The sequence below is a fragment of the Lichenostomus cassidix genome, chromosome 11 (genome assembly GCF_008360975.1).
Source record: "Lichenostomus cassidix isolate B80296 chromosome 11, HeHo_3.0, whole genome shotgun sequence".
In the NCBI taxonomy this organism is placed as follows: Eukaryota; Metazoa; Chordata; class Aves; order Passeriformes; family Meliphagidae; genus Lichenostomus; species Lichenostomus cassidix.
The window spans coordinates 17,917,989-17,942,601 of record NC_139492.1 but is presented as its reverse complement, the minus strand read 5'-3'; the positions used below and the strand labels follow the sequence as shown (position 1 = coordinate 17,942,601).

General features: G+C 42.7%; 1 protein-coding gene across 2 annotated transcripts in view; it reads left to right on the top strand.

Moving 5' to 3' along the window:
• The window catches only part of CDH11 (cadherin 11), an 83,107-nt gene extending 71,343 nt beyond the window's left edge, over nucleotides 1–11,764 (top strand). For both annotated transcript variants that reach the window (XM_085072003.1, XM_085072004.1), the window contains exons 11-13: nucleotides 1,250–1,367; nucleotides 7,259–7,510; nucleotides 8,821–11,764. In XM_085072003.1, coding sequence (XP_084928129.1) covers nucleotides 1,250–1,367; nucleotides 7,259–7,510; nucleotides 8,821–9,317 — 867 coding nt within the window. In that variant the 3' untranslated portion in view covers nucleotides 9,318–11,764. The remainder of the gene's footprint in view (nucleotides 1–1,249; nucleotides 1,368–7,258; nucleotides 7,511–8,820) is intronic.
• Nucleotides 11,765–24,613: the final 12,849 nt, after the last annotated feature.

The following is a 24,613-nucleotide window of genomic DNA, read 5'->3' as shown; positions in this document are numbered from 1 at the left end:
CTGTGCCACCACCCCCTGTGCCCACCACCCCCTGTGCCATCATCTCCTGTGCCAGCACCTCCTGTGCCCTCCACTCTTTTCTGCCATCACCTCCTGTGCCCACCACCTTCCTTGTTCTCACCACCTCCCTCTATCCATGACTGTTCTCTGCCCACCACCACCCTCTGCCCACCACCCTCCTGTGTCCATCTCCCTGTGCCCACCACTTCCCTGTTCCTACCACCTCTCCTCTGTCCACTGCCTCCCTGTGACCACAACCTTCCCCATGCCCACCACCCTTCTCTGCCCACCGCCTTCCTCACCCACCACCTTCCCTGTCTCCACCACATTCCCTGTTCCCTCCACCTTCTCTTTTCCTACCTCCTTCCCTGTTCCTACCCCCTTCCCTCTGCCCACCAGTCTGCTGCCCACCACATCTCTGACCATGACTTTCCCTGTTCCCACAACTTTCCTCTGTCCACCACCTTCCCTATGCCCACTATCTCCCTGTTCCCACCACCCTCCCTGCACACACAGCTCTTCCCGCAGGGCTTTAGCCCAGTTTTGTCCTGTCAGCTCCAATGAGAGGTAGTAAATGAACATTTGTTTTGAAATCTTGTCCAGAAGGCCTCAAGCACCCAGAAAGGCAGTTCAACTCTGAGCTGCTATCAAAAATTATTCAGTGTTTTGGGTATTGAGTGGGATTGGTGTTGGCTGGGAGTGCCCACCACAACATGGGCAACAGGGCAGGCTGGGGGCAGCTTTCCCAGTTGAGAGACTGGTTTGGATATTACAGAAATACTCAGTGCCTTATGGGAAGAATCCCAGTGCAGTGCTTGTAGAGTTTAGCCAACAGATTTCTTCCTGTCAATCTGTGAGGAAGAGGGGTTAGGATCACACAGAAAGCAAGCTCTACGCATGATCTGTGCCTTTGCAGTTAGTGTAGCAGTTTAAAAAGTACTTTCTCAGCTGCTGAGTTTTCTGCAGAATTTTATTTATTCTGCTGGGTTCTCATTAGCACATATTTGTATATAAGAATGTAGAAGGTGTGTGCTTTTACAGCTGTAATTCTGAGGTGGTTAAATGCAATAGCAAATAAAGATTGCCTGCTGTAGTTTGGAGTCTGTGTTTATAATTGCATACATTTGTACTTGAGGGGGGTTCTGCTATTTTACAATTTTATGTATTCAAGGGCTGTCTCAGGATGCTGTCTGTGTGTGATGTACCCAGTGAAGGAGCTGTTTGTTTACAGAGTGCTTTTCTTTTACAGCAATTTATTACAATTAGTGCTGATGACAAGGATGACTCAGCCAATGGACCAAGATTTATCTTCAGTTTACCACCTGAAATTATTCATAATCCAAATTTTACACTGAGAGACAACAGAGGTTTGTGTGAAGATTCCCACTCTACCAGAGTCCAAAGAAATGACAAAGTAGAACTAATGGCCAATGTAATGTCATGCAACAGCATTGTCATTAACTTTGGCAAAGTGTCTTTCTCCAAGATTTCTGGGAGGAAGGCAAAAACATACAGCTGAAATGTAAGGATGTTCTTGGGAAAGTGTGATGTTTGTTAGCTCACTTGAATTTTCCTGAATGTGTATTTGAAATTACATAATAATACTCGACAGGAAGAATCCACTGCTGTTTTATCTCCCAGGAAGAGGATAAAACCACTGCCAAACACTCACTAAATGGAATTGGCAGATCTCCTCGATTTAGAGAAACCTAAAATTAGCTGAGACAGCATAAATTGTTAGGCTGCTTGTATTTGTTCACCACTGTGCCTGCCAGTTTTTGTAAACTATGGATTACAAGAGACGTGGGCTGGATTCCCAATGGAATCAAATCTCTGTCTTGTGCAGGAAATGCAAAGGGGGATTTCTGCTGTGGAACATACCTGGGTTGGGTGTCTCAGGATCTGGATATCCTGATCCCCTTGCCAATTTGCTATTCATGAAATAGAACAGGGCTTTGCATTCAGATTGATGGTGCGATGTAAGAAATTTGTAAGCAAAAACCCTCAGGCCTGGGTGAATGTCAAAATTCAATTGATCACAACGTAATGGCATCAGTGACCTTAACTTGCCAGAGGCTGAGGGAGCCAGAAAAGGTGGATAAACAAACAAAAAACAGACAAATTCAGCCATTATACATATTTATTCAATTTATTTCATTATATTCTCATTCAGTGTTCATTATTTATTTCCCTGCACAGGATAAAAACTGTTCCAGCTTCTAAGGAATTGGTTTTGATTAGCAAGCTTTAATGTTTGAAGGAAACTTGACTGCTTTCTGAAAAGTAAAACTCAGTTGAACTGGTTTAAATAATGAATCCAAGAGTGCCAGAAGTACAAAAGGCAACACAATCCAGATACATGATTTCAGTAAAAATGGTTCTGTTGAGGCACACTTTATATCTCTCTCCACATCTGAAGGGAGGGTAATTATCATCAGAGCTCCCAAACAAAATCTCTGTTATTCCTGACTGATCAAAGTAGTGCTGTTGCCTGGTGCTTGACACTTGTACATACATAAGCAATTCATAAAGGAGCCAGTGCAGGGCATATATTTATTCTCTTTAAAGTAGTAAAACACAAGGTTTGAAAAATTCATGGATGTATTTTTAGAGAGGAGTAAATAAGAATGTATTCTTTGCTTGAGACCCTGAGGCTGAGTTTCACTATAAAATACATTTTATGGTCAGCACATCAAACTGAAAATAGATTAGATTTTATAATCTAGCAGAGGAACTGTAGGTCAGGGTTGAGATGCTCTGATGCAGCTGCAGGCTAGTGGTATTATGGTTCCTGACTCCAGCCAATCCCACTAATCCTTCATTTCCATGTGCAGCAAATTCATTACTGACAAAATTAACCCAGATAAAAATGTTTTGTAGTTGAAATTATGATGTCAATTTAATGTAGTGTCCCTACCTGACAACACTGCAAAAAGTTATTTCAAAAGACAGTATTTAAGGATTGAATCTTCCCATATAATTTTCTTTTTGAGATATGAATAATGTAATGAACTTCATCTATTTCCATCCTTTCTTTGTTTTGTTCAATTCTCAGTGCAAAGATGTTGTCAATTTAACTATTTCTGTGGGGTGTTTTGAAGTAAGTTATAGTAGAGCAAAGTAAAAAAGTTAAAATTCTGTATACTTCCGTATTTAAAAAAAAACTTCTTAGGGAGAGTGTGTTACCATTTGCAAGTCAAATAATGTACATGGTCATTCAAAGTTGGTTTTTTTCAGTTGTAAGTCTGAGTATTCTATAAGCCACACTACAGCTTTCAGAGGGAATTGCTACTTTCAAAGAAAAATGGCTTTATTAACTGTGGAGAACAGTTAATGAAAACTCCAGTGTTTGGGCCTATTACAGAACTTTAAAGTGAATACAGTCCCATAATTATCATTTAATAGAGTTTCTTTTTACCGACTCCTGAAAGTAATCACATATTGCAGTAATCCAAAAAAGCATAATCATGTTCTACATCCTATTAATAGCCCACTGTGTTCCCAAGTCTTCAGCTGAGCCCATCTCCCATAGAAAACACGAGATAATGGCTTAGCCCACGCTGGGATAAAACATGGAATTACTTGTGCACTGTTTCCTTATATTATAGCTCGTAAATAAACAGCTCTGTTTGTCTGGGCTCTGCTCAATTCTGCTCCCATTGAAGTCAGGCCTTCAAAAGAGCAACAGAGGCTCGTGACACTTCACAGCAGAGAGGCAGATTGGAGTAAATGGATTTCCTGCTTTTAATCCTGCTGGGTCCTGTGCTGAGATGCTCTTTCCTTGGGCTCCCTCAGCCTGGCATTGCTGGAAGGGCTGCAGTCCCAGATTCACAGGATAGTGCTTTACAGAGCCTGAAATTAAATCTGTGAGCCCCCAAGAGTCAGTGACCAAAATCCACTTTTTAAACTCAAGCATGTGTTTCATACTTTTTCAACAAGGAATTTTAAAACAATAAAGTTACAGGATTTTGCCATGGATTATCTGCAGTGATTGTCACTCCTGGCAATGATTTTAGACAGCAGGACCCCTGAAATGGTTTCATTTTCTGGCTGAGTCAGCATTCACACTCATATGGGTGATAAAGTTCACACTGCAGTCAGCTCCTGTAATCTAGAATCCTCCTTATACAATCTATATGTTAACAAACCCCCAAGGCTAAGCTACATTTGCCTCTATGCGCAGGAAAAATTGGAAATCATCAATAAGATCACCAGAGAAAAAGACAAAAATCAAAGGTCAGGAAGATCAGTATAAGGATCAGCATGAAATAATGCAATTTTATCTTCTAATTGTGAAGATTACATGGAGAGTACAGGGAGTCTTCACTTGCATCACCTTTGGATATTGGAATCCCAGGCAATAATAGCTGGAAAAATATGTATTTTTGGGGATGGAGTTGAGTTTTCTTCCCTCTAGTGTTGACCTCCATTGTGTTCATTAGGACTGACAGTGAGGTAGTTCCCATATGTGTTAAGTAATAGTTTTAAGCTGGTATTGACATTTAACTGCTGTTGGCTTGAAAAATGCCATTTTACCAGGATTATAGTTCCACTCCTGGGCCTTGAAAATAATAAAAAAGCAAGGATGAGAATATTAGCTAGGATTATATGTTATCTTTTATCTAGGTAAAAGGGGTTTTTTTTCCTCTTATGGATATTATGTTTCTCCTAAATGTGAGAAGTGAATATAAACAGTAAAAAAAAGCTTTAAAAATGACCTTTTAGGCTTGATGTATGGTAGATCTTTTTAAACTTTAGCCAGGCATGTTGATTGAACTTATCCTTTTAAAAAATTTATGTTAAAATAAAAATCACTTCCCATTAAAACAGATAAATCAGCCATTAGATCTAAATCAGCTTTGTTTAGTGTAAGTGACTGCAGGAACAGGCCAATCTGTATAATAGCTGAATAATTTGCTATTCTTATTTCTAATTAGGAATACTATTTCAGCTGACAGAAGGCAAGAAAAATAAAATATATGATAAAAAATCTGTAGCCAAAGATTAAATATACTAATTGATGGTATTGCCATTCCTTGCACAGTGCCTTTGCAGCCTCGAGGCAGCTGTAGCTCAGCCTGCTGTTAATGTTCGTATTTTTTGCCACAAGAATAATCTGCCCTGTTGTGATTTTTCATTTAATGGAGCAGATCTTGGTTCTCCCATTGAGGAAATGAATTATTAAGCGTGTTTTAGGGGACTCTGTGGAACAGTTTTATTCTGGATCAATATATTAGTTCAAATTAGTTGATAGGTTAATAGATATTAGATGTTGTATTTCTGTTTGTACCAAATCGTTACCAGCCCATTAATTTAAAATAAAATAAAGCTCATGCCATTCAGACATGGATATCCTGTAAAAAATTGTGCCTCAAAGATTAGATGGTGCATGTAAACATTTAGGAGATGAGAAGCACTCGGAGGGAGACAAAGGGCACCTCCAAGAGCCACAAGTAATAAACAGTCAGATCTTTATCAGCGTCTCTGTCCTTAGCAAATGTGACATTGTGTAAAGGAGAAGTTAACAAGCTGTTTTCTCCCCTGTTGTTTTTGTGAGACTCGACACCAAAAAGAAGCAATTGTGTAGTGCCCAGGTGACCACTGAGGGCATCAGGGGTGTGGGCTGGCAGGACAGGGGTGGATATGGGGGATGGATTTGTCTGGTGTGTAACAAACAGGTCCTACCTAAACTATCCAGCCCTTCTGGTGTGATCTGCACAAGTTCCTGAGAGAGTCATAAGCAGTGCAAACATCCTCCTCATCCCACAGATTGGCCTGTGACCACCAAATCTGGGGGCAGTTTCAGACCTTGTCCCACATCAGGGGCACTGCCTGCAAGGGTGGTTACTGCCAGGCAAGGACTCTTCTCTTTAGGTGTAATTTATTCACAGATTTCCATGGAAATCACAGTGATTAGATCATTAGGAGAGGTTTTGTGGTTTGCATTATTAAATTCTGGAATTTATGCTGACTCTTCAGCAGGAAGACGATTAATCTGCAGCACCCTGAGGCAGCAGCAAAGTGGGTACCTTTGGAGGAGAACAGCCCTCCCTCAGCAGATAAAAGAACTGCTCTTTTTTTCCCTCTTTCCATTAGACAGTGAAAAATAAAAACATGGCAAGTCAGGAAAGGTTGTGTGGAATAAATCTTCAATATAAACTGGCTTTTGAAGGTCTGAAAAGCACGAATGTGATTGCTTCACTTTATTTCCTTCGGGATGTTTACAGCTGTGATAAACTTTGGTTCGGGCTGAGCTGAGAGAGGAGGAGCACAGGGAGGGAGCACTGTTGGTGTTTCCCTGGGAGCAGGAAGCACGGGCTGCCTCAGCCCAGTTTGTCACCTCCACACTTCCCTTTCCAAGGCTTTAGCCACAGGAAGTGTGCAGGACCATCCCAAATGTCTTATGCTCAGATGGCAGCTTGTTTTCTGTCACCTGCACCAGGAGAACCATGGCAGGGCACCTCTCATGGGGACAATGGGAAATAGAAACACTTGTTACAGAAGTACTGCCTGGAGTTGGACTCAATGAGCCTTGTGGGTCCCTTCCAACTCAGGGTATTTTGATTCTATGATTTAAGTCCTCCTCACATCTCTGTAATTCAAAATGTGCCCAGACATACTGTGCATGTATGATCAAGGTGTCTGAGTTCTTTGGGAGTTTGGGTGAAAACCAGATTCTGATAAAACACTGTGAAACTTCAGTGTTTCTTACTGAAATAATGAGGCTCAAATTTGCTCATACAGAGCAAATGCTGGCTTTTGTTTCGGTGTGAGTCTCATGAATGCAGCTCATTTTGGGACTGATCTCTGTCTACCATGCTTTTGGATGTGACTCCAAGAACAACACGTAAGGGAGATACAGGTTTTACCCCTCAACTGAAAGCTTTAATTCTGGAAAGACACTAAAATCAGCTCAAACAGCAACAAGAAGGTCCAGCCATGTGGGTAGTTGAAAAAATACTGTGAGTTTTTCAGAGAGTTGCAGGTACTAGCCGGTACTATCAGACAGAGATTATCCATGTTCCTTGTGTTAATTAAAGAATTAAAACTTGAGTGTGGTGCTGTATGAATTAAATACAATCCTGTAATTGCTCTTGGGTCATTAGGAAGGTGACACATTTTACTAGTTTATTGCAGAAATAATGCTAAACATCTGAAAATTGAGACCCATCGCAGCGACATAATTTCTTTTTCAATATTGGCTAAGAGGACAACTCTGTGTAAAAATTAACAACGATTCTCCCTCCTCTTCAAACAGACAACACGGCGAGCGTGCTGGTCAGGCGGGAAGGGTTCAGCCGGCAGAAGCAGGACCTGTACCTGCTGCCCATCGTCATCAGCGACGGCGGCGTTCCCCCGCTGAGCAGCACCAACACGCTGAGCATCCGCGTGTGTGGCTGTGACAGCGGCGGCTCGCTGCTCTCCTGCAACGCCGAGGCCTACGTGCTCAACGCGGGGCTCAGCACCGGCGCCCTCATCGCCATCCTGGCCTGCATCGTCATCCTGCTAGGTAAAAAGGAGTTCTTGCCTCGTTGCTTCTCTGTGCTAGTGTGAAAAAGAATAATCCTGCCTTTGGCTCCCAGGTGGAGAAGTGTATGTTAATTTCTTAGCTTTTATTTTTAGAGGGGATACTGATCTGCCTGGCTGGGAGAGGCTTTGGGGTGATCTGATGGTGGCCTTTTGGTGCCTGAAGGAGCTGCAGAAAAGCTGGAGAGAGACAATTGCCAAGGAGACAGGGAATGGCTTCCCAGTACCAGAGGGCAGGGCTGGATGGGATCTTGGGAAAGAATTGCTCCCTGGCAGGGTGGGCAGGCCCTGGCACAGGGTGCCCAGAGAAGCTGTGGCTGCCCCTGGATCCCTGGCAGTGTCCAAGGGCAGCTTGGCCATTGGGGCTTGGAGCAGCCTGGGACAGTGCAAGGTGTCCCTGCCAGGGCTGGGGTGGCACTGGATGGGATTTAAGGTCCTTTCCAACCCAAACCATTCTGTGATTCTGTGATAACTTGAAAAGCAAACATCAGTGATTTTGTCTCGATGTGCTTAGAGAATGTCCTCTTGTGGCTTAATATCAGCTAATCAGAGACACTGCTTAAAGGAGGTCATGACATACAGTTCCAAGTTTTGTGATCTTCCCTGGATGACAAGTTCCTTATTGAGGTCAGCCAGGATTAATGGCCCCTGCCAGCTATTTCCCTCAAACCCATCTTATATGGAAGACAGATGAGTGGCTCAGAAGACCTGCTTTTAAGAAAGTGCTGCAAAGTGTTTCCTGATGATTTGGGAAAAAATGATAAAATATTTTATAATTTTTCTGCAGTAATTTATAGTGTTTCTTTTCTTATATACTTTATTTCATAGAAATTTGAAGTGAGACCACAAAAACAAATATGTGTTTGGAGGTGTTGCTTAAAACAATTCTATTTTAATGGAAATGACACTTGGAATTAGTTAAGCTTTAGGCATGCAAGAAAGGAGAAAGACTCATCTTTGTTTTGTTGCAGATATTCATGTGCTTGAGCTGCTCAAAGGCAGTGTCACAGTGTTTGTGCAGCACTGGGGGCCTCACAAACACTTTCCTTGAATTAGTGTTGCAGTAATGAGCAATTAGTAAGAGCAGTGGCACGCAGCCCAGACAGAAAGGCTCAGATCAGTGTGTGCAGCTCTGTGTACAAACATCGCCGCTTTTACCTAGCAAGGAGTGCTAAAAATGCACAAGTTTGCAACTATCCAGCACAAAAGCTGAGGGCTCAGCAGTGCCATCATTCCTTACAAAGGAGCTGCTGTTTGACAGTGCAGTCTAACTCGTGTTTTGGTTTCCTCCAGTCATCGTCGTGCTGTTCGTAACGCTGAAGAGGCAGAAGAAAGAGCCGCTGATCGTTTTTGAGGAGGAGGATGTCCGGGAGAACATCATCACGTACGATGACGAGGGCGGGGGCGAGGAGGACACGGAAGCGTTCGACATCGCCACCCTGCAGAACCCTGACGGCATCAACGGCTTCATCCCGCGCAAGGACATCAAGCCCGAGTACCAATACCTGCCCAGGCCGGGGCTGCGGCCCGCGCCCAACAGCGTGGACGTTGATGATTTCATCAACACCCGAATACAGGAGGCTGACAACGACCCCACTGCCCCTCCCTATGACTCCATCCAGATCTATGGCTACGAGGGCAGAGGCTCCGTGGCTGGGTCACTCAGCTCCTTGGAGTCAGCGACCACAGATTCGGACTTGGACTACGACTATCTACAAAATTGGGGACCTCGATTTAAGAAACTTGCAGACTTGTATGGCTCCAAAGACACTTTCGATGATGATTCTTAACAATAAAGTTTAAGATTTGGCCTTAAGAACTGTGTCCGAAGTTCTGAAGAATCCAGAGGAAATGTAAGCAGGTATTTTTTTAAAAATCAAGAAAAATCTCATTTAAACATTTAAGTTTGACAGAGAGGATTCCTTTGATAAAAAAGGACGTGAAAGTGGTAAATACTGTGAAGTACCTTTTCCTACAAAAGGCAAATCTAGAAGTTGGCTGCCAGCTTCACTAAAGGAAAACACCCACTTGAGAAATGCGAAATATTTAAATGAAGGAAAATGCTAAAAGCGAACCTACAAATAAGGGAAATCTTTTGTGTGTTATGAACATCTAAATCTTTTATGTCAAAGAAGCTTCCACAAATTAGAAAAGATAACAGTTCTGAGCTGTAATTTCGCCTTAAACTATGGACACTCTATATGGTAGTGCATTTTTAAACTTGAAATATATATTATTCAGCCAGCTTAAACCCATATGATGTATGTACAGTACAATGTACAATTATTATGTCTCTTGAGCATCAAACTTGTTACTGCTGATTCTTGTAAATCTTTTTGCTTATACTTTCATCTTGAACTAATACGTGCCAGATATAAAAACTCTGTCTTGTTGCAGTGGGAGGCGCCCTATTTCTATGTCATTTTTAATGTATCTATTTGTACAATTTTAAAATTCTTATTTTAGTATACATACAAATATCAGTATTCTGACATGTAAGAAATGTTACAGCATCACACTTATATTTTATGAACATTGTACTGTTGCTTTAATATGTGCTTCAATATAAGAAGCAGACTTTGAAATAAACTGATTCTTTTTTAATTCTTGTTCTGGTTATTAAGCATATAAGGAAAAACATAGTGTTTCTAATGTCCCATTTATAGTTCTGACTAATTTACTACAATTGTGACCTTTTAATAGCCTTATTTATTATGTGTTTGTAGTTGGTTTGTTGCCTTGTTAAGTGATTATTTAAAAATCAAGTACATTTTACAAATGTTTTTTAGATTAAAACAAATGTAACGTCTGGTGAACATTTTGTACCCTCTCTATCTACAGCTTGTGGCTGCTCCCAGAACACAGTAAGAGTAGTCATATAGTCCTACTGTGTTTCCTGGATTAAATTAAGTGTAATACTTTTCAATATTTCCCATGTAATATGCATTTATCTTATATCTTAGAGGTTCCCAAGGTTTCAGAAGTGACTTTGTGAGTGGACGGGAGTACTCTGTACTTACACTTTACTCCAGCCTTGTGAGTTTCCATATCTGTGCTGAGCTTCTGCGGGTTCTAGAGACTGAAATCTGACCCAGTTTAGCTGTGACTTCCCTAAGGACTGTTCTACCTGACAATTACCTTACCTGAGTAGTAATTAAGATTCCGGCACTTAATTCCTATTTTTATTTTGATTTTTTAAATTTTTTTCTTTTATTTTTTTTCTTTTTTATTTCCAGTAGAATAGCATCTTCTGCGGATAGGGAGACATTTTAATTTGTGATGACAGAAATACAGAGTGCTTTCAGAGTTGTTCTTTGTAATGTATGTTTTTAATCCAAAAAGGGTTCTATAATTTTTTTTTATTAGCTCAGAAGGAGCAAGGGATTGGAATATGTTCTGCACATCAACATTTTCTGCATCTGTGTACAGCTGTACCTCTACTGAATTTAATATAGTTGGCTGTTTGGGGTCAGAGATCAGCAGCTGCAATATGGGAAGAGGCAATAAATAGAATTTATCTGCGTTTTCCTACATTCACTTTACAGATCCTGTCCTTCATTTGCAGTCAGGTACCAAACTGCTTGATCTGAGAGGAAATCTGATTTGTTGGTGTGTTGCTTTTCTGAAGACCCCCATATATGTAGTTAGATTAAAATTTAACTCCTTAAAATTATGACTGATGTTTCAGCTCTATATCCATAACATATTCACTTGTCCCATTATATCCCTATGTTTTATAAGGCAGAGTTTGCTAAATCAGCAGATTTGCTCTACAATGTTTATTGTAATATTTCACTTTATTATAGCTGTATGCATTCTATATAATTCTATAGTTTATTATTAACTTGGTTCAAATTTCTTTGGTTGTTGATTTTTTTTCTCTGTTTATAATCCAAAGAATATTTTGCTAGATTTGCACATTTCTCCATTATAAATTTAAATAAACATTAAAAAAAAAAGAAAGAAAAGAAACGAGTATCACTTTACAAATTAACAAATTGAAATAAAGTTAAAAAAAAGTAATTTGTAGGACTCCATCCTCATTGATGCTATCTGGGTTTATTTCACTTTTGAGCAAGTTTTAGAATTAATAACTGCATTTTCTACATTTTTATGTTTAATTTTTGAGAAGGACATTGTCAACTACATTTTTTAATAGTTTCAAATGCTTTGAGTTTTAGTCTCTATTGTTTGTAGCACTCTCGTAGATGCTTGGAAATAAATTTTTTTTCCCTGCTGGTTTTGTCCTTTTTCATTTGATTATTTTCCCCCTTCCCAGTGAACATGCAATTCTGGTAGTGCTTTATTAAGTCAGGCTTGCTAACCTCAGCCAAGGCCACCTCTGAAATGCTGGGAATGATCCTCACTCTGGAGCACCGGCAGCACCTCGGAGAGCAGCGCCTTGTGGCACCGCGATGGGACACTTCTCGCGTTGACCTTCGCTCGCGGGAGCCTCGGGTTTTAATCTGAGCTGGTTAAAACCCAGCCCAGCACAGCAGCTCCTGGTCAGGCCCAGCACATCCAGGTGGGCTGGAGGTTGTTGCAGCATTCCCAATGATCCGAGCGACCTGGGAAGGGATTCACCCACAGGAATTCTTTAGCCTAGTGGCTCTGCCTTCCCCCAGGAGCATGGGAAGGATGAGCCTCACATCCATGGAAAACACCTCAAAGGTTAATTACGACTTCTGTGGGTTTGGAGCAAACCCTGATGACAAGGAGGACCCCCACGGCTGAGCCAGGTAAGACAGGGGACAGGGACAAGTGCAGGTGGTGCTCTGGCTGAGTTTCCCTCTTGGAAGTCCTGCCTGAGGCACCATTTGCAGAGATACAACAAACACCTCCTCCAAACACCATCAGGAACAGACAACGTGACGTTACCAGGAGGGATTTCTGTGAACTGAGGGAATTCTGAGCTCCAGCTGGCAGAGCTGCTCAGCTCCTTGTCTAGCTGGGTGTCACCAAGCTGAGGTGCCACTCCCTGCCGTGTCCCCGCAGTGCCTGGGACACCATTCCTGCTGGCTGGCAAGGAGCGATGAGGGAGGCAAGCGCAGGGCTGGTTGCTAAGGGAACTCTCCAAACTTGCACTGATAGGGGAGGGGAGGGTTTGTTTGGGAATTTTCAGATCCCTCTGCAGCGTTCCTGCTGCAATGTCAAGGAGGCTTTGATGCCATAGCAAGGGGGACGAGCTTGCAAGCTCACCAGCAACATTTCTGTGATCTCAGGTGAGATCCTGCCCCACACACTGCTACTCCTCAGATAAGAAAAGCTTTTTAAAGAGCTTGCAGGTGTTGTTGGCTCCATTTTGTTGACTGACTGACAAAACAAAATGCTGAATTTTACCATATTGCTGCTGATAAGCTCAGAGAAAAAGTGAGAAGTAGGAATTTAAACAAGACTCACAGAGACAACCTTTGCTTTCTGGGACCTAAAAATCTGAAATTCTTTTATGTCTTCCCCATCCAGAATTATATTTGTAGTGAAAGGGTCTTTTCCGATTAATTGGCAGCAGAATCACATTCTGTACTAAGGGGTGAAAATAAAAGAAAAAGAAAAAGATGAGAGAGAGAAAAGAAAAGGAATGGCTTGGGAAAGGGACTGAGTGAGCTTTACAGGGAGTAAGCTGCAGTTTCTGGAGCTCTGCTATTGGTTTCACTGATTTAGGCTGAGACTGGGGATCAACCAGCTTGACCCAGTTCCATTCCCTGCGTTCTAGTGCACAAGTTTTCCATTATTTATTACCACTGATCTCTGTGTTTGATAAGAAATGCTCTTTCAAACATGACTGAGCTGGACTGGCTACAATTACCTAAGCCATAAGAACAATTAGCCTGCTCCAATTCATGGATTCATAGTCATTTGAAAAACTTGTTTCTTGTATTTCTGCATGAAATCTTAGGCCTTGCCTGCTCACCAACTTTAGATCTATGTTATTCTCTCCCCTAATGACCTGCGAGTCCCACAGTGGGTGTCCTGCCCTGTCCCAGCAGAGGAGGAGCCACAGGAACTTCATGGGTGTGACTTTGCTGCTGTCCCAGACCTCCTGTCTCCTGCTGTGGGATGTCCATGCCAGGGACAGCTCCTGATCCTCCCTCTGCAGAGGGTATGGAGGATTTCGTGTTTCTCCGCAGAAAGAAAACACCCAACACAAAGGGAGAGACTTGCTTGGACTGTGAGTGACTCTCAGAACTCTTTCCAGGCCAGGGAAGGGTCTTACTCAAGAGTCTTTCAGACTTCCCAGTGAAGCCAATTTGTGTTTTATAAATAAATATTATTCAAGGTGGAGAATTGAACCTGACATTTTCAAAGTCCTTGTGAGTTCTCTTACTGCCAAACTCAAAACCTGATTTTTATTTTTTTTTGCTTTTCTGTACTTGTTTAGTCCGTTTGCAGTAGTTTATAACTGCATCAAGAGCACCAACCAGGCTTGTGGGTAAAGCATTCCATGGCAGGGGGAAATCTGCTTTGGAATGCCAAGTTTATAGCTGGTGCTGATGGGGAATCAATAATTGTCTTTGACTGCACACTGCCAAGAGAAAGAATGGCAACATCTCTTGTTTTCCGCATTTCTTTTTCCTTTTGTATTTGTAAAACCTGGACCAATACCTGATTACTCAGCTATCTAAGCTAGGAGAAGACTTTGAGTCTTCTTTGCTAGGGCTGTTTGTAAGACTTTTGTTTATAGGTGTGCTCTTTTCAAATAAAACAAAATAAAAGCTTGCAAGTTTGACCTTTAGCAGCTTTAAAACTGAAGCAAAAATACCCCAAAAACTTACCCTGTAGGTTTGTTTATTTTTTAATGAATTCAATTTTAATTTAATATTAGGGCATGCCTAGCATTTTTGGTGGTTACTGAAAGAGGCTTAGACTTTGTGACTGCTTTGGACTGAGGTTACTGATTGCTTTCCCTTTTTTTTTCTTTTTTTTTTTACTTCCAAACAAGGGAGTAACATGTTTACTTTAACTGAACAAATCCATATGCTGTTCTCCAGACCTAGCTGCAAGTGAAGGCTTTGTTTTGTTGTTGTTGTCTTCTTTTCCAACCTAAATCATTCCATGAGTCCGTGACTCACTGCGTTGCCTGCCAAGGCAAATCTCCTCCAGCTCTGTCTCCAGCAGGACTTGCAGACACCACTCCTCTCTTTCACTAAATATAAAGCTCTTCTGGATTGTTCTTTGTGATGAATGGAGGGTTTTAGGGGTTGAGGGTGGGTTTTTGGTTGTTCTTTGTGATGTATGAGGGCTTTAGGGGCTGAAGGTGGGGTTTTGGTGGCTCTGTGGTATATTGAAGGCTTTTGGGGCTGAGGGTGAGGTTTTGGTTGTTCTTTTTGATATGTGGAGGACTTAACGGGCTGAGGGTGGGGTTTTGGTTGCTCTTTGTGGTATATGGAGGGTTTGAGGGGCTGAGGATGGGGTTTTGGTTGTTTGTGATGTATGGAGGGTTTGAGGGGCTGAGGATAGGTTTCTGGTTGACTTTTGTGATATATGAAGGGCTTTAGAGGCTGAGGTTGGAATTTTTGGTTGTTTGGGATGTATGGATGGCTTTAGGGTCTGTGGGTGGGGTTTTGGTGGTTCTTTGTGATATGTGAGGGCTTTGGGGACTAAGGATGCGGGGTTTGGTGGTTCTTTGTGATTTATGGAGGTCTTCAGGGGATGAGGGTAGGGGTTTTGGTGGCTCTTTGTGATATGTGAGTGCATTAGGGGGCTGGGAGGAGGATTTCTCTGCTGGTGCTTTGGAGCTCTGATATTTTCCACAATTACAACACTGGCTTTCATGCTGTGCTCAGTGCCCTATCTCTGGGTGGCAAGGAGCAATTTTTCAGGGAGTAATAAACTCCCTCCTGCTTGGCAGGGCATCTCTAGAAAGCTCCATTGTTCTCCTGCTGCCACCACTGCCCTTCCTTCCAGGAGCCCATTCTCCCTGCTGCAGCCCCAGCTCACATTTCCCTTCTTCTTATTAGCGCACTGGAGAAAGTCATCATTAATCAAATGCAAGCACATTTAGCAAAGTTCAATGTGTATGAAAAATTTATGTCAACCTTTAGGCTCTATGACAGTCCCAAGGCTTCACTTAATAAGTTCTATAATGACTTGCTGTTAATGGCCGATTCACATTATCTCTTTGAGGTCTACTGGGCCTTTCAGGAACATTTTCTATTATTGATTCTGGAGCTGCTCTACATTGCCCAGACATAGAAACAAAACTGTTGTTTACATTCCTTGCTTTCTAAAATGGAAAGTTGGATGCCTTAAAGTATAAAAACTCACAGAGCATGATTTTCTCTCCTGTTATGTGGCTCTAGCCTGGAATGAATGAAAGAGTAGCTATTTGTGGGGGCTGGCAGAAGCTCTGGGAAATGACTGGAAATTTGATATATCTTGTCCATTGATTTAGCAGAAATCTCTGCTTCAAAAGCTGTCCTCATCCAGCCATCCATCACCCTTGCTAAGAGACTTAGAGGAGCTCAGGCACAGAATGGCTCAGTGCCCCAAGTTCTGCAGGTTTGTTCACTGATGGATCATAGTTAATCTCAGACATTTAATTTCTATCAGAATTTTATCTGGGTAAAAAGACTCAGAAAGACTCCTGACAACCAAGAACTGCCCATTTCTGTGGCTTTACAAAATGCTCCAGCAAATGTTTTTTCACTAAACACAATCTCTCAGGATTGTTCCATTCTCATAATTGCATCATTTTGTAAAGCCTGAATGCTGTGTACACTCTTGAGCACAGTGTTTACTACTGTGAGTAAATGGTAGCACTCATAGCAGTAACTATAATGAGGGAGCACTGCTGGAATCCAAGTGCTCCCACACTCCTGGAGGCTGCTGTGTCACTCTGTGTTTAAACATCATTAAATGAAGGAATATGGACACTCTGTGCCCACCCAGGCGGCCACTGCACTGCAGACTGCTCTGGAGTGCCTGGTGTGTTGTAACGCTCCTCTCATGAGAAAAATTCCTCCAATAACACCCAAATTCCCCACTAAGAACAGCTAAAAAAGACATATTTTTTTGTCTTGGCCACCCAAGGAGAACTGACTGTTTCATTCATGCAGTAAAATTACACAACTCTACCTTACCCAACTAGTAAGGATAAAACCAAGAAAAATAAATAAAGACAGAGGAGCTGCTTTACAATATTTTGAAAAAGACAGAAGAAAACAACAGAAATTTGTTATATTGAGAGACACCGTAAATCTCCAGCAAGGTCAGCCCCTACTACCCAGACACTGTATCAAAGTATCACAGAATTACTGGGGTTGGAAGGGACCTTAAGGATCATCCAGTTCCCACCCCTGCCGTGGCCAGGACACATTTCACTGCTCAGAGCCCCTGCCAGCCTGGCCTTGGGCACTGCCAGCACACACATCACAGCAGGAGCTGGTTCCTGTCTTGCTGCCCTCTCCTTCCCTTTCCTACCCTGCCTCCGAGTGACAGCAGCAAGGCCAGCAGCATCCTAGAGCACAGAAACATCCTACAGGACACAGAGCCATCCTACAGAGCACAGAGCCATCCTACAGAGCACAGAGCCATCCTACAGGACACAGAGCCATCCTGCAGGACACAGAGCCATCCTACAGGACACAGAGCCATCCTACAGGACACAGAGCCATCCTGCAGGACACAGACATCCTACAGAGCACAGAGCCATCCTACAGAGCACAGAGCCATCCTGCAGGACACAGAGCCATCCTACAGAGCACAGAGCCATCCTAAAGGACACAGAGCCATTCTAAAGGACACAGAGCCATCCTACAGGGCACAGAGCCATCCTAAAGGACACAGAGCCATCCTGCAGGACACAAAGCCATCCTGCAGGACACAGAGCCATCCTGCCAGACACAGAGCCATCCTACAGCCCACAGAGCCAACCTGCAGGACTCAGAGCAACAGCAGCATCCAAAGCATGGACATGGGGCATGGCTTGTGCTGTGCTCAATGGTGCATTGTAAAACCCCAATACCAACTGGATTAAATCCATGAGGTGCCTTTTGCATCAGCAGCTTCACGTTCCTGACCCTGGGAGAAGTGGACAGGCACGTTCAGAAGTCTGCTGGCTGCTTTTCAAGTGAGATCACAGTGTACACAAGCTATTTACCACCAAACCCTTTAAAGAATTAAAAGCTGTGCATAACCCTGAATATTCCAAGGAGACTGTTGCTGGCAAAGTGCTCTCAGCCATAGCAGATAATCAGAAACTTTAGCAAAAAAAGCTTTGCTATTAACTCTGCCTCAAAATAAAAAGGGCATCTGTACTTGACTGTAATAAAAAACTAGTGCAAAATGTCTGCATGGTAATAACAGAGACCACAGTTTTAATGAGAGTTGGGGAAAAAGAAAGAGTAGAATTTCTGACTGTTTATTTGCCCTTGGTGGATTATGAGATGAAATGAAAGTCCCTGCTTTTTTTAGCATGGAGGTCAGCGTGGAGTCGTGCTAATAAAAGAGCATTAGGCTCCCAGTGCACCTATAAAACTCAGAGCCTAACCCAGCCGTTCCCGTGCCGTGCAGGAAGCCATATGCCAGTGAGCCACTGTGGACACAGCTCCTTCCCATCACACGGTGCAGAGGTGAGCCAGAGCCAGGAGCAGTCAGCTGCTCTGTTTGGTGCTGGGGAGGTTGCTGGAGCCTTCCATCTCATCCAGCCCAGGCTGTGTCCTTCCCTGTGCCTTCCCCCACACCCTGCAGGCATACCATCCTCTGCTCCCAGTTTGTGTTGGCTGCACAGTCTGAGGGCAACATTTATGAAATATTCCTGGGAGTCACCAGCTGGAACAGCCACAGGATGAGAGATTCCGGGCTCCCTGCCCAGGGAATGGGACACCTGGGCTGCCCTGGCAGCAGTGCAGGTGAGCCAAGGCAGAGCTGCATCTGCCAAGAGAATGATGTGCTGGGACCACACCGCCAGAACCAGCACCTCACGGCCAGACAAAACACCTTATCATCTGGGGAGTCAGGAAATTGGGGGGCAGAAACATTTCTAGGAAGGAGGCTTGCCTACAAAGGCCAGGCAGCAGGGGAAGGAGGAGGAGCTCACCTTAAACCATCCTGGTCTCCTTGAGTTTTACTCTTTGTCTTGAAAACTTTCAGAGAAGAGTGGGAGGAGACAAGATTCAGGCAAATTGCTTTTTGTCTGATTGGCTCAATGTCCTGTGGGGTGAGAAATCAAAGCCTGCAAGGCAAACGATAACCTGAGTGTGTGTGAGTGTAGGAGGGACTCAGTGTGCACCTCAGCACCACTTTGATTGCATTGCCATGGTGAGACCCAATCCCAGAGCCAAGGGGACACCAGGGATGGGGAGCAGCTTTGTTCCCATGCCCCAGGAAAGGGCTGCTCTGTGCCCTGCTGAATGGCACCAGCTCCACCAACATGTCCTGCAGATCTGCTCAGGGTGCAGCATTTGGAAGAATCCAGAGCCCTGCTGACTTCAAATGTAACCTTGCAGCTCTTAAAGCCCTTTCTCTCACCAGCCTTGATCTTTAAGAAGAGTGGCAGACCCCTGGAAAACGTTCATCCTCTCTCTGCTGGGTTCCTTCCCAACCCTCTGGTGCTCCAGGCTCCCCATGGGCTCAGCACATCGTTGCCATCCGAGCAGAGTCAGAGCACTGCCAGAAAACAGGATATATCCTTCAGTCCTGACTTCAGGAGAGCTTCAGGAGAGCTCACCGTGGGATGGCAGGGAAGCAGTGTCCAGCTGGAAAAGAGCTCTTGCTCTTAATGGGCCAAATTCAGAGTTATCTATCTGGCAAAGAGTTTCCATCTCTCTCAGAAACTTCAAAATGAGTCTGTCAGATTGAATCCCATCATCCCTTAAACTCAGAAGACTGCAATGTTTGTGTTGTTTTATTAGCCCTGAGTTCTGACACATGAGCTCCTCCTCTCCTCCAGGTTCCCCAAGCAGAACCCAGCGTGGTTTTTTTACTCTACTCATGCTACTCACAGCAAAGGTTACATGCTCAATTTGTCTGGGTTTTTTGTTGCTGTTTTCCCTGAAAGATGATATTTTCTTTCTTGATCTCTTTTAGATTCCATTTAAAATGTGTTCTGTTCGCCACCCTGACTACTCTATTAATATCCCTGCCTCAAACATCCACAACTCAGTGTATTCTCTCCCTCAAGAAAGTTTAATTTGTTTCAGTTAAAGATCAGTGTTGTCATGGAGGAGCAGAATATCCCCCTCACCAGTTTAATGAATAAACAGGGTAAATACTAAATCATTGCTCACTTCTACAGGTCCTTCTGGTTCACTTGCAGAAGCTGTAAGGAGGATGGAGATTGTCTGTGAGGGCAAAGTTCCTAAATTCTAGGGCCCTTATCCACCAGAAATATGGTCAGATGGATAACTGCAGTTGCTCAGGGGAGAAGGGTGGCCATATGCAAATTTAATGCAAAATGGCCTCACCCTGCCAAGGAAAAGAGGAAGCAAACCACAGAGGGTTTCAGGACTGCCAGTGCATATTATTCAACTTTCATTAACTCTCTTAAGAACAAGCCAGAGAATTGAATTTGGATTCTTGCTGCAAAGCTAGACTGCAGCCCATCTGTTTTCCATCCCAGACAATGGATAGGCTGAAATTTATGCAACGAAATTTTGCCTGGGAGTTGAAGGCTTAAATAGCTGTTACCTCAAAACCTGGTGCGGCTCTGCTGCTGCAGGGCTGTATTTTCGAGGGGATCTTTGTGTTCAGGCTTCTCCTGGCTGTGTTTGAACACTGCTTGCAATGATTCAGGAGTTTTGGTGCTGTGATCCAAGGCCCATCTGGCTTGTTCTGGAGTGTGGAAAGGTCAGTGCTTCTGTTAATACAACTCGTACAAATACTTCCCTGCCATCTGACGATGTTCCTCCTCATTCAGATTGGCAGCCATTCCCCCCCACAATCTGGAATTTCCTCCCAACGTGGGCTGTTGAAGTGGGGATGATCACAGTTTTAAAAGCAAAGGTTGAATGCTTCTGTTGAGTTATACTTGGAACCGACCATGTTCTGTACAGTGAGAACATCCCATATGGAAAGGACATATGTGTTGGAGACAATAATACATAAATAGTGGATGCAATTTTATATAACCCTTACTTTCTTGTGGCTGTTACATACAGCTCTCTAATGAGACAGGTGAAATAGATGACTTCAATAGTGATATTTAAGTCCATATGTTGAAAGCTTACACAATAAATAGGGAGTTCTAAAGACAGATTTAATTGTGTGTTATTTTTCAAACAATTGCACTGAGATAACTTGAAAACCCTGCTGGGCTGTCCTTACACAATGCCTGAAGAAAGCACTGGAACTTCACACTGAAGATCTGCTTGGACAGACATGTACACACACACATTCATAAATTATCAAATATAAACTATTTAGACTCATTTTTTCCTGGTTTAGTTCAAAGAGCATCAAGTTGTTGGAGGAATAAAGCAGGTGAAAAGTTTCAGTGAAGAGGCAGAGCAAAGATGAAGAGAATCCTGGCAATAATTTTGTTGTGAAATGTCAGCCTTGCCCAGGTTTGGGGTTGGCTGTGGGAACTGGCAGAATCCTGGACAATCCATGTCCATATCCTCACTGATCCTGCCCTAAGAAAACCCATCCCAGTGCAGAAGATGCCTAAGCCTTGGAGGGGAGGAGGGGAATAAAACCTAGTTTGCAGATGGTCAGTGAAGACCTGTTAGCACTTGGCAGCTAAATTCTCTCAGGAGGCTGGGCAGACAATTTTCCCATCCCGTCCTTGTCCTCCCCAGGCTCAGCATCAGCCCCCACAGAGCAGCCTGAGCTGTCTGCTTCAAACAGGGTGTGGAAAGGGTCAACAGAATGACATTTCTGCTTGTTTGAAAGGAGATTAAATAGGTTTTTTTTCCCTGAGAAGTTATAGTCATTTTATGAACTTGCATTACTCGGTTTCAGAAGTCAGGGAACAGTGATGATGCATTTCATGCTCACATTAAGTTAGTTGCAATTATTTTTTCCTCATCACCACTGTATTACTTCACAGAACTTCCCAGAAATTAGGGAAATATTTGTTTTCCCTCTAATGAGCAAAACTAATTTTACTGCAAAAAATTATTCTTCTGATTTTTCATCACCATTTTTTTTCCATTTTTGTGTCAGTAAATACAAAACACTGGCATTGCTTTGTGAGAACCTTTTGGGGAGGAAGTCTGGGGATATATGTTATTCTCTTAACATATGTTTCCTGGAAATTAATCACCTATGAGATAAAGAACTTAATGGTTTGTGGTCATGCAGTTATTAAGGCACATTAAGCACTGAAATGGAGCTGCCTTTTTTTGCAGCCCTACTCTGATAACCAACAAACCTTAGAAAAGAAATCCACACTCTTATTCTATGTTTTTTCATATATCTGATTAAAAATTAGCTGAGTGCTTTAACTGAGCTCTGTGCCAATGGCTTGTAAAAGAACCATTTAAAAGAACTTCAAAGCTCTTTGGTGCCTAGCAGGGGCTTCAAAAGACCCTAAATCTGGTGTCCTTTTTCCCCAAAGCATTTCCCGAGATCCTCCTTGTGAATGGATCTGTGCTCCAGGAACCTTTTTGAAAGTTTCCATCTTCTTGGGAAATGAAGCAATTTTTTGTTTGCTTGGATGTTGTTTGTTTACTATCTAAATAATCCAAAATGCTGTGAAATAACCTGGGTGAAAAAAATCCTGCAGTGAATTGCAGTGGCCAGAGCCAGGCTATGAAAGAGTAGTTTAGCACTGCAGGATGGGAATATTTTAATCAGCATGACCAAACTGAACTCCACTCAGGAATGAGGGTACTTCTCACACACCAAGTGATTCCTTAATCAACAATTCTGCAGCTTTACTGCCCTGAGAAACAAAAAACTTGACTTTTTCCTAAGCTTACAAACTGAATAACCTAGAAAACCCTTCACTGATTTTTTATACTAACCTTATTACAGCCATTATTGACATGGTCAGGCCTTTACACAAGTTTAGTGGAGATTTCACACTGTCCAAAAAATAAAGAGCAAGTTTCCTTAGGTTTCTTCTACAAACCATTAGAAAATTTATGAAGGAAGGCTGCAAGGAGACTTTTGCACCCTCCTCCTCAGCTCTCAGTGTACCAGCTCTTATCCAGCCTTCTTCTGCATCATTGAACTGGCAGGAGTGTTAATCAATTAATTTATTTATTTGTAAATTGAGCTTCACTCTGGCTGGTTTAATGAGCAGAAATGGTAAAGCAATGAGCAAACGAGCTAAACAGCAGAATTCCCTGGAATCCACCCAAATTGGATGCAATGTTTTACTCACTGTGACGATGACCCTTCATTCTTACCGCGTCTTCCGAGCCCTGTGGGGAGGAACTGTCGCTCAGTGACGCACTAAACTCCTGTGGCCCTCAGAGCAGGCATGGCTGAATCTGCAAGTCATCCTGTGCATTATCTGCTACGTCTTTCCCTTTAAAAATATTCAGAGATACTGGGAAGCTTCTTCCAAAAGTCATTTCCAAGTAAAAAATGTGCTTTTCTTTTTTTTTTTTTTTTTAATGTACATTGACTCACTCTGACACATGTGCACAGAACTTCAGATTTCCAACAGATTTCTCTATCTTTTGGCAGCCTTCAGCTATTAAACTGCTTGTGTTTTTATAGGATAGACTAATGGTATTGATAGCCCTTAAACATTGCTCCTATAGCAACTGCTGAATTCTTGGGGTGCTTCGAGGAAGCAGGAATTGAAACAGCAGCAGTGAGAATTAATTTGTTGTTGAACAAGTTTGAATTGGTGTGTGAAGAAAGAGGGAGGGAAGGAGGGAAGGAAGGAGGGAAGGAAGGAAGGAAGGAGGGAAGGAAGGAAAAAGAACTTACCAAAAACTCCCATATCCAAAACTTTGCTTACCAAGACTGCCCTAACAGAGCCTCCAAATACCAATTTTCCCAGCCCTCACATTCTGAAGCAGCTGCATGATTGGTTCTGGCATCTCTTGGACATCACCAAACCAAGTATCCTTTTGGAAGTGTTTTAGGCTTTCTCTTTCTTTTCCTTCCTTCCTTCCTTCCTTCCTTCCTTCCTTCCTTCCTTCCTTCCTTCCTTCCTTCCTTCCTTCCTTCCTTCCTTCCTTCCTTCCTTCCTTCCTTCCTTCCTTCCTTCCTTCCTTCCTTCCTTCCTTCCTTCCTTCCTTCCTTCCTTCCTTCCTTCCTTCCTTCCTTCCTTCCTTCCTTCCTCGTCTTCTGTCTTGCTCCCTTCCTTTCTTTCTCTACCTTCCTTTCTTTCTCTTCCTTTCTTCCCTTCTTCCCTTCTAGTATTTCTTGAGGCCACAGACAAAAGGAAAACTGACTCTAAAGGCTCAAAAGAGCTTAAAAACAAACAAACAAAAACGCTGTACATTTATCATTTTTTAAATCTCAGGGTTTTCAGTACAGCACTTTAGTAGGTCTGACTCATTGCTTTTATCTCTTGGGGTTGGCAGTTTGGGAAGCAGATTTCATTACAATAAAAGAACAGGTGCCATTCATATTCTTAACTTTTTTTCTTTTTATATCACTGCATAACATACATCTGTCTTATTGCTACAACACAAAACAGAAGCCCTGAGGACTATTTACTGATTATTCCACACCATTTTTCTTAAGAGCAAGACTGTTCCCCTGTTCTGGTCAAACTCTAATTAACAGAGCGATAGCATCACTGTAACATTGTGCAATTCCTATTTTAAATAATGTTCAGTGTGTACTGCTGCCCTTTTCTGTCAGAGTATTACTGTGTGTTTTGGCACAAAGATATCTGCATTTCTATATCTTCTACCAATTTTACAAAGGTTTTATAAGACTTAATGAATGGAAAATGCTTTGAAAAGCTGTAGATAAAAGGCAGTTTTGAAGGCAGTCATTAGTAGTAAATACCCTCATCAAAATTTCTCTTGCTAATCCTTTCTGCTCTGGCAGTGCAGGCAGTGCTGACAGACCATTCCTCCAAGGTTATTCTAATGCCACCTTACACACCATCCCCCTGAAAGTCACTTCTGTTCACAACCCTGCTGGCACCGATGTCACCCAGCTCACTTTAAATTGTGCCACCTTAGCACCAGAGAGCAAGAGCAAAAAAAATACAGAAATTCATGGACTTTCT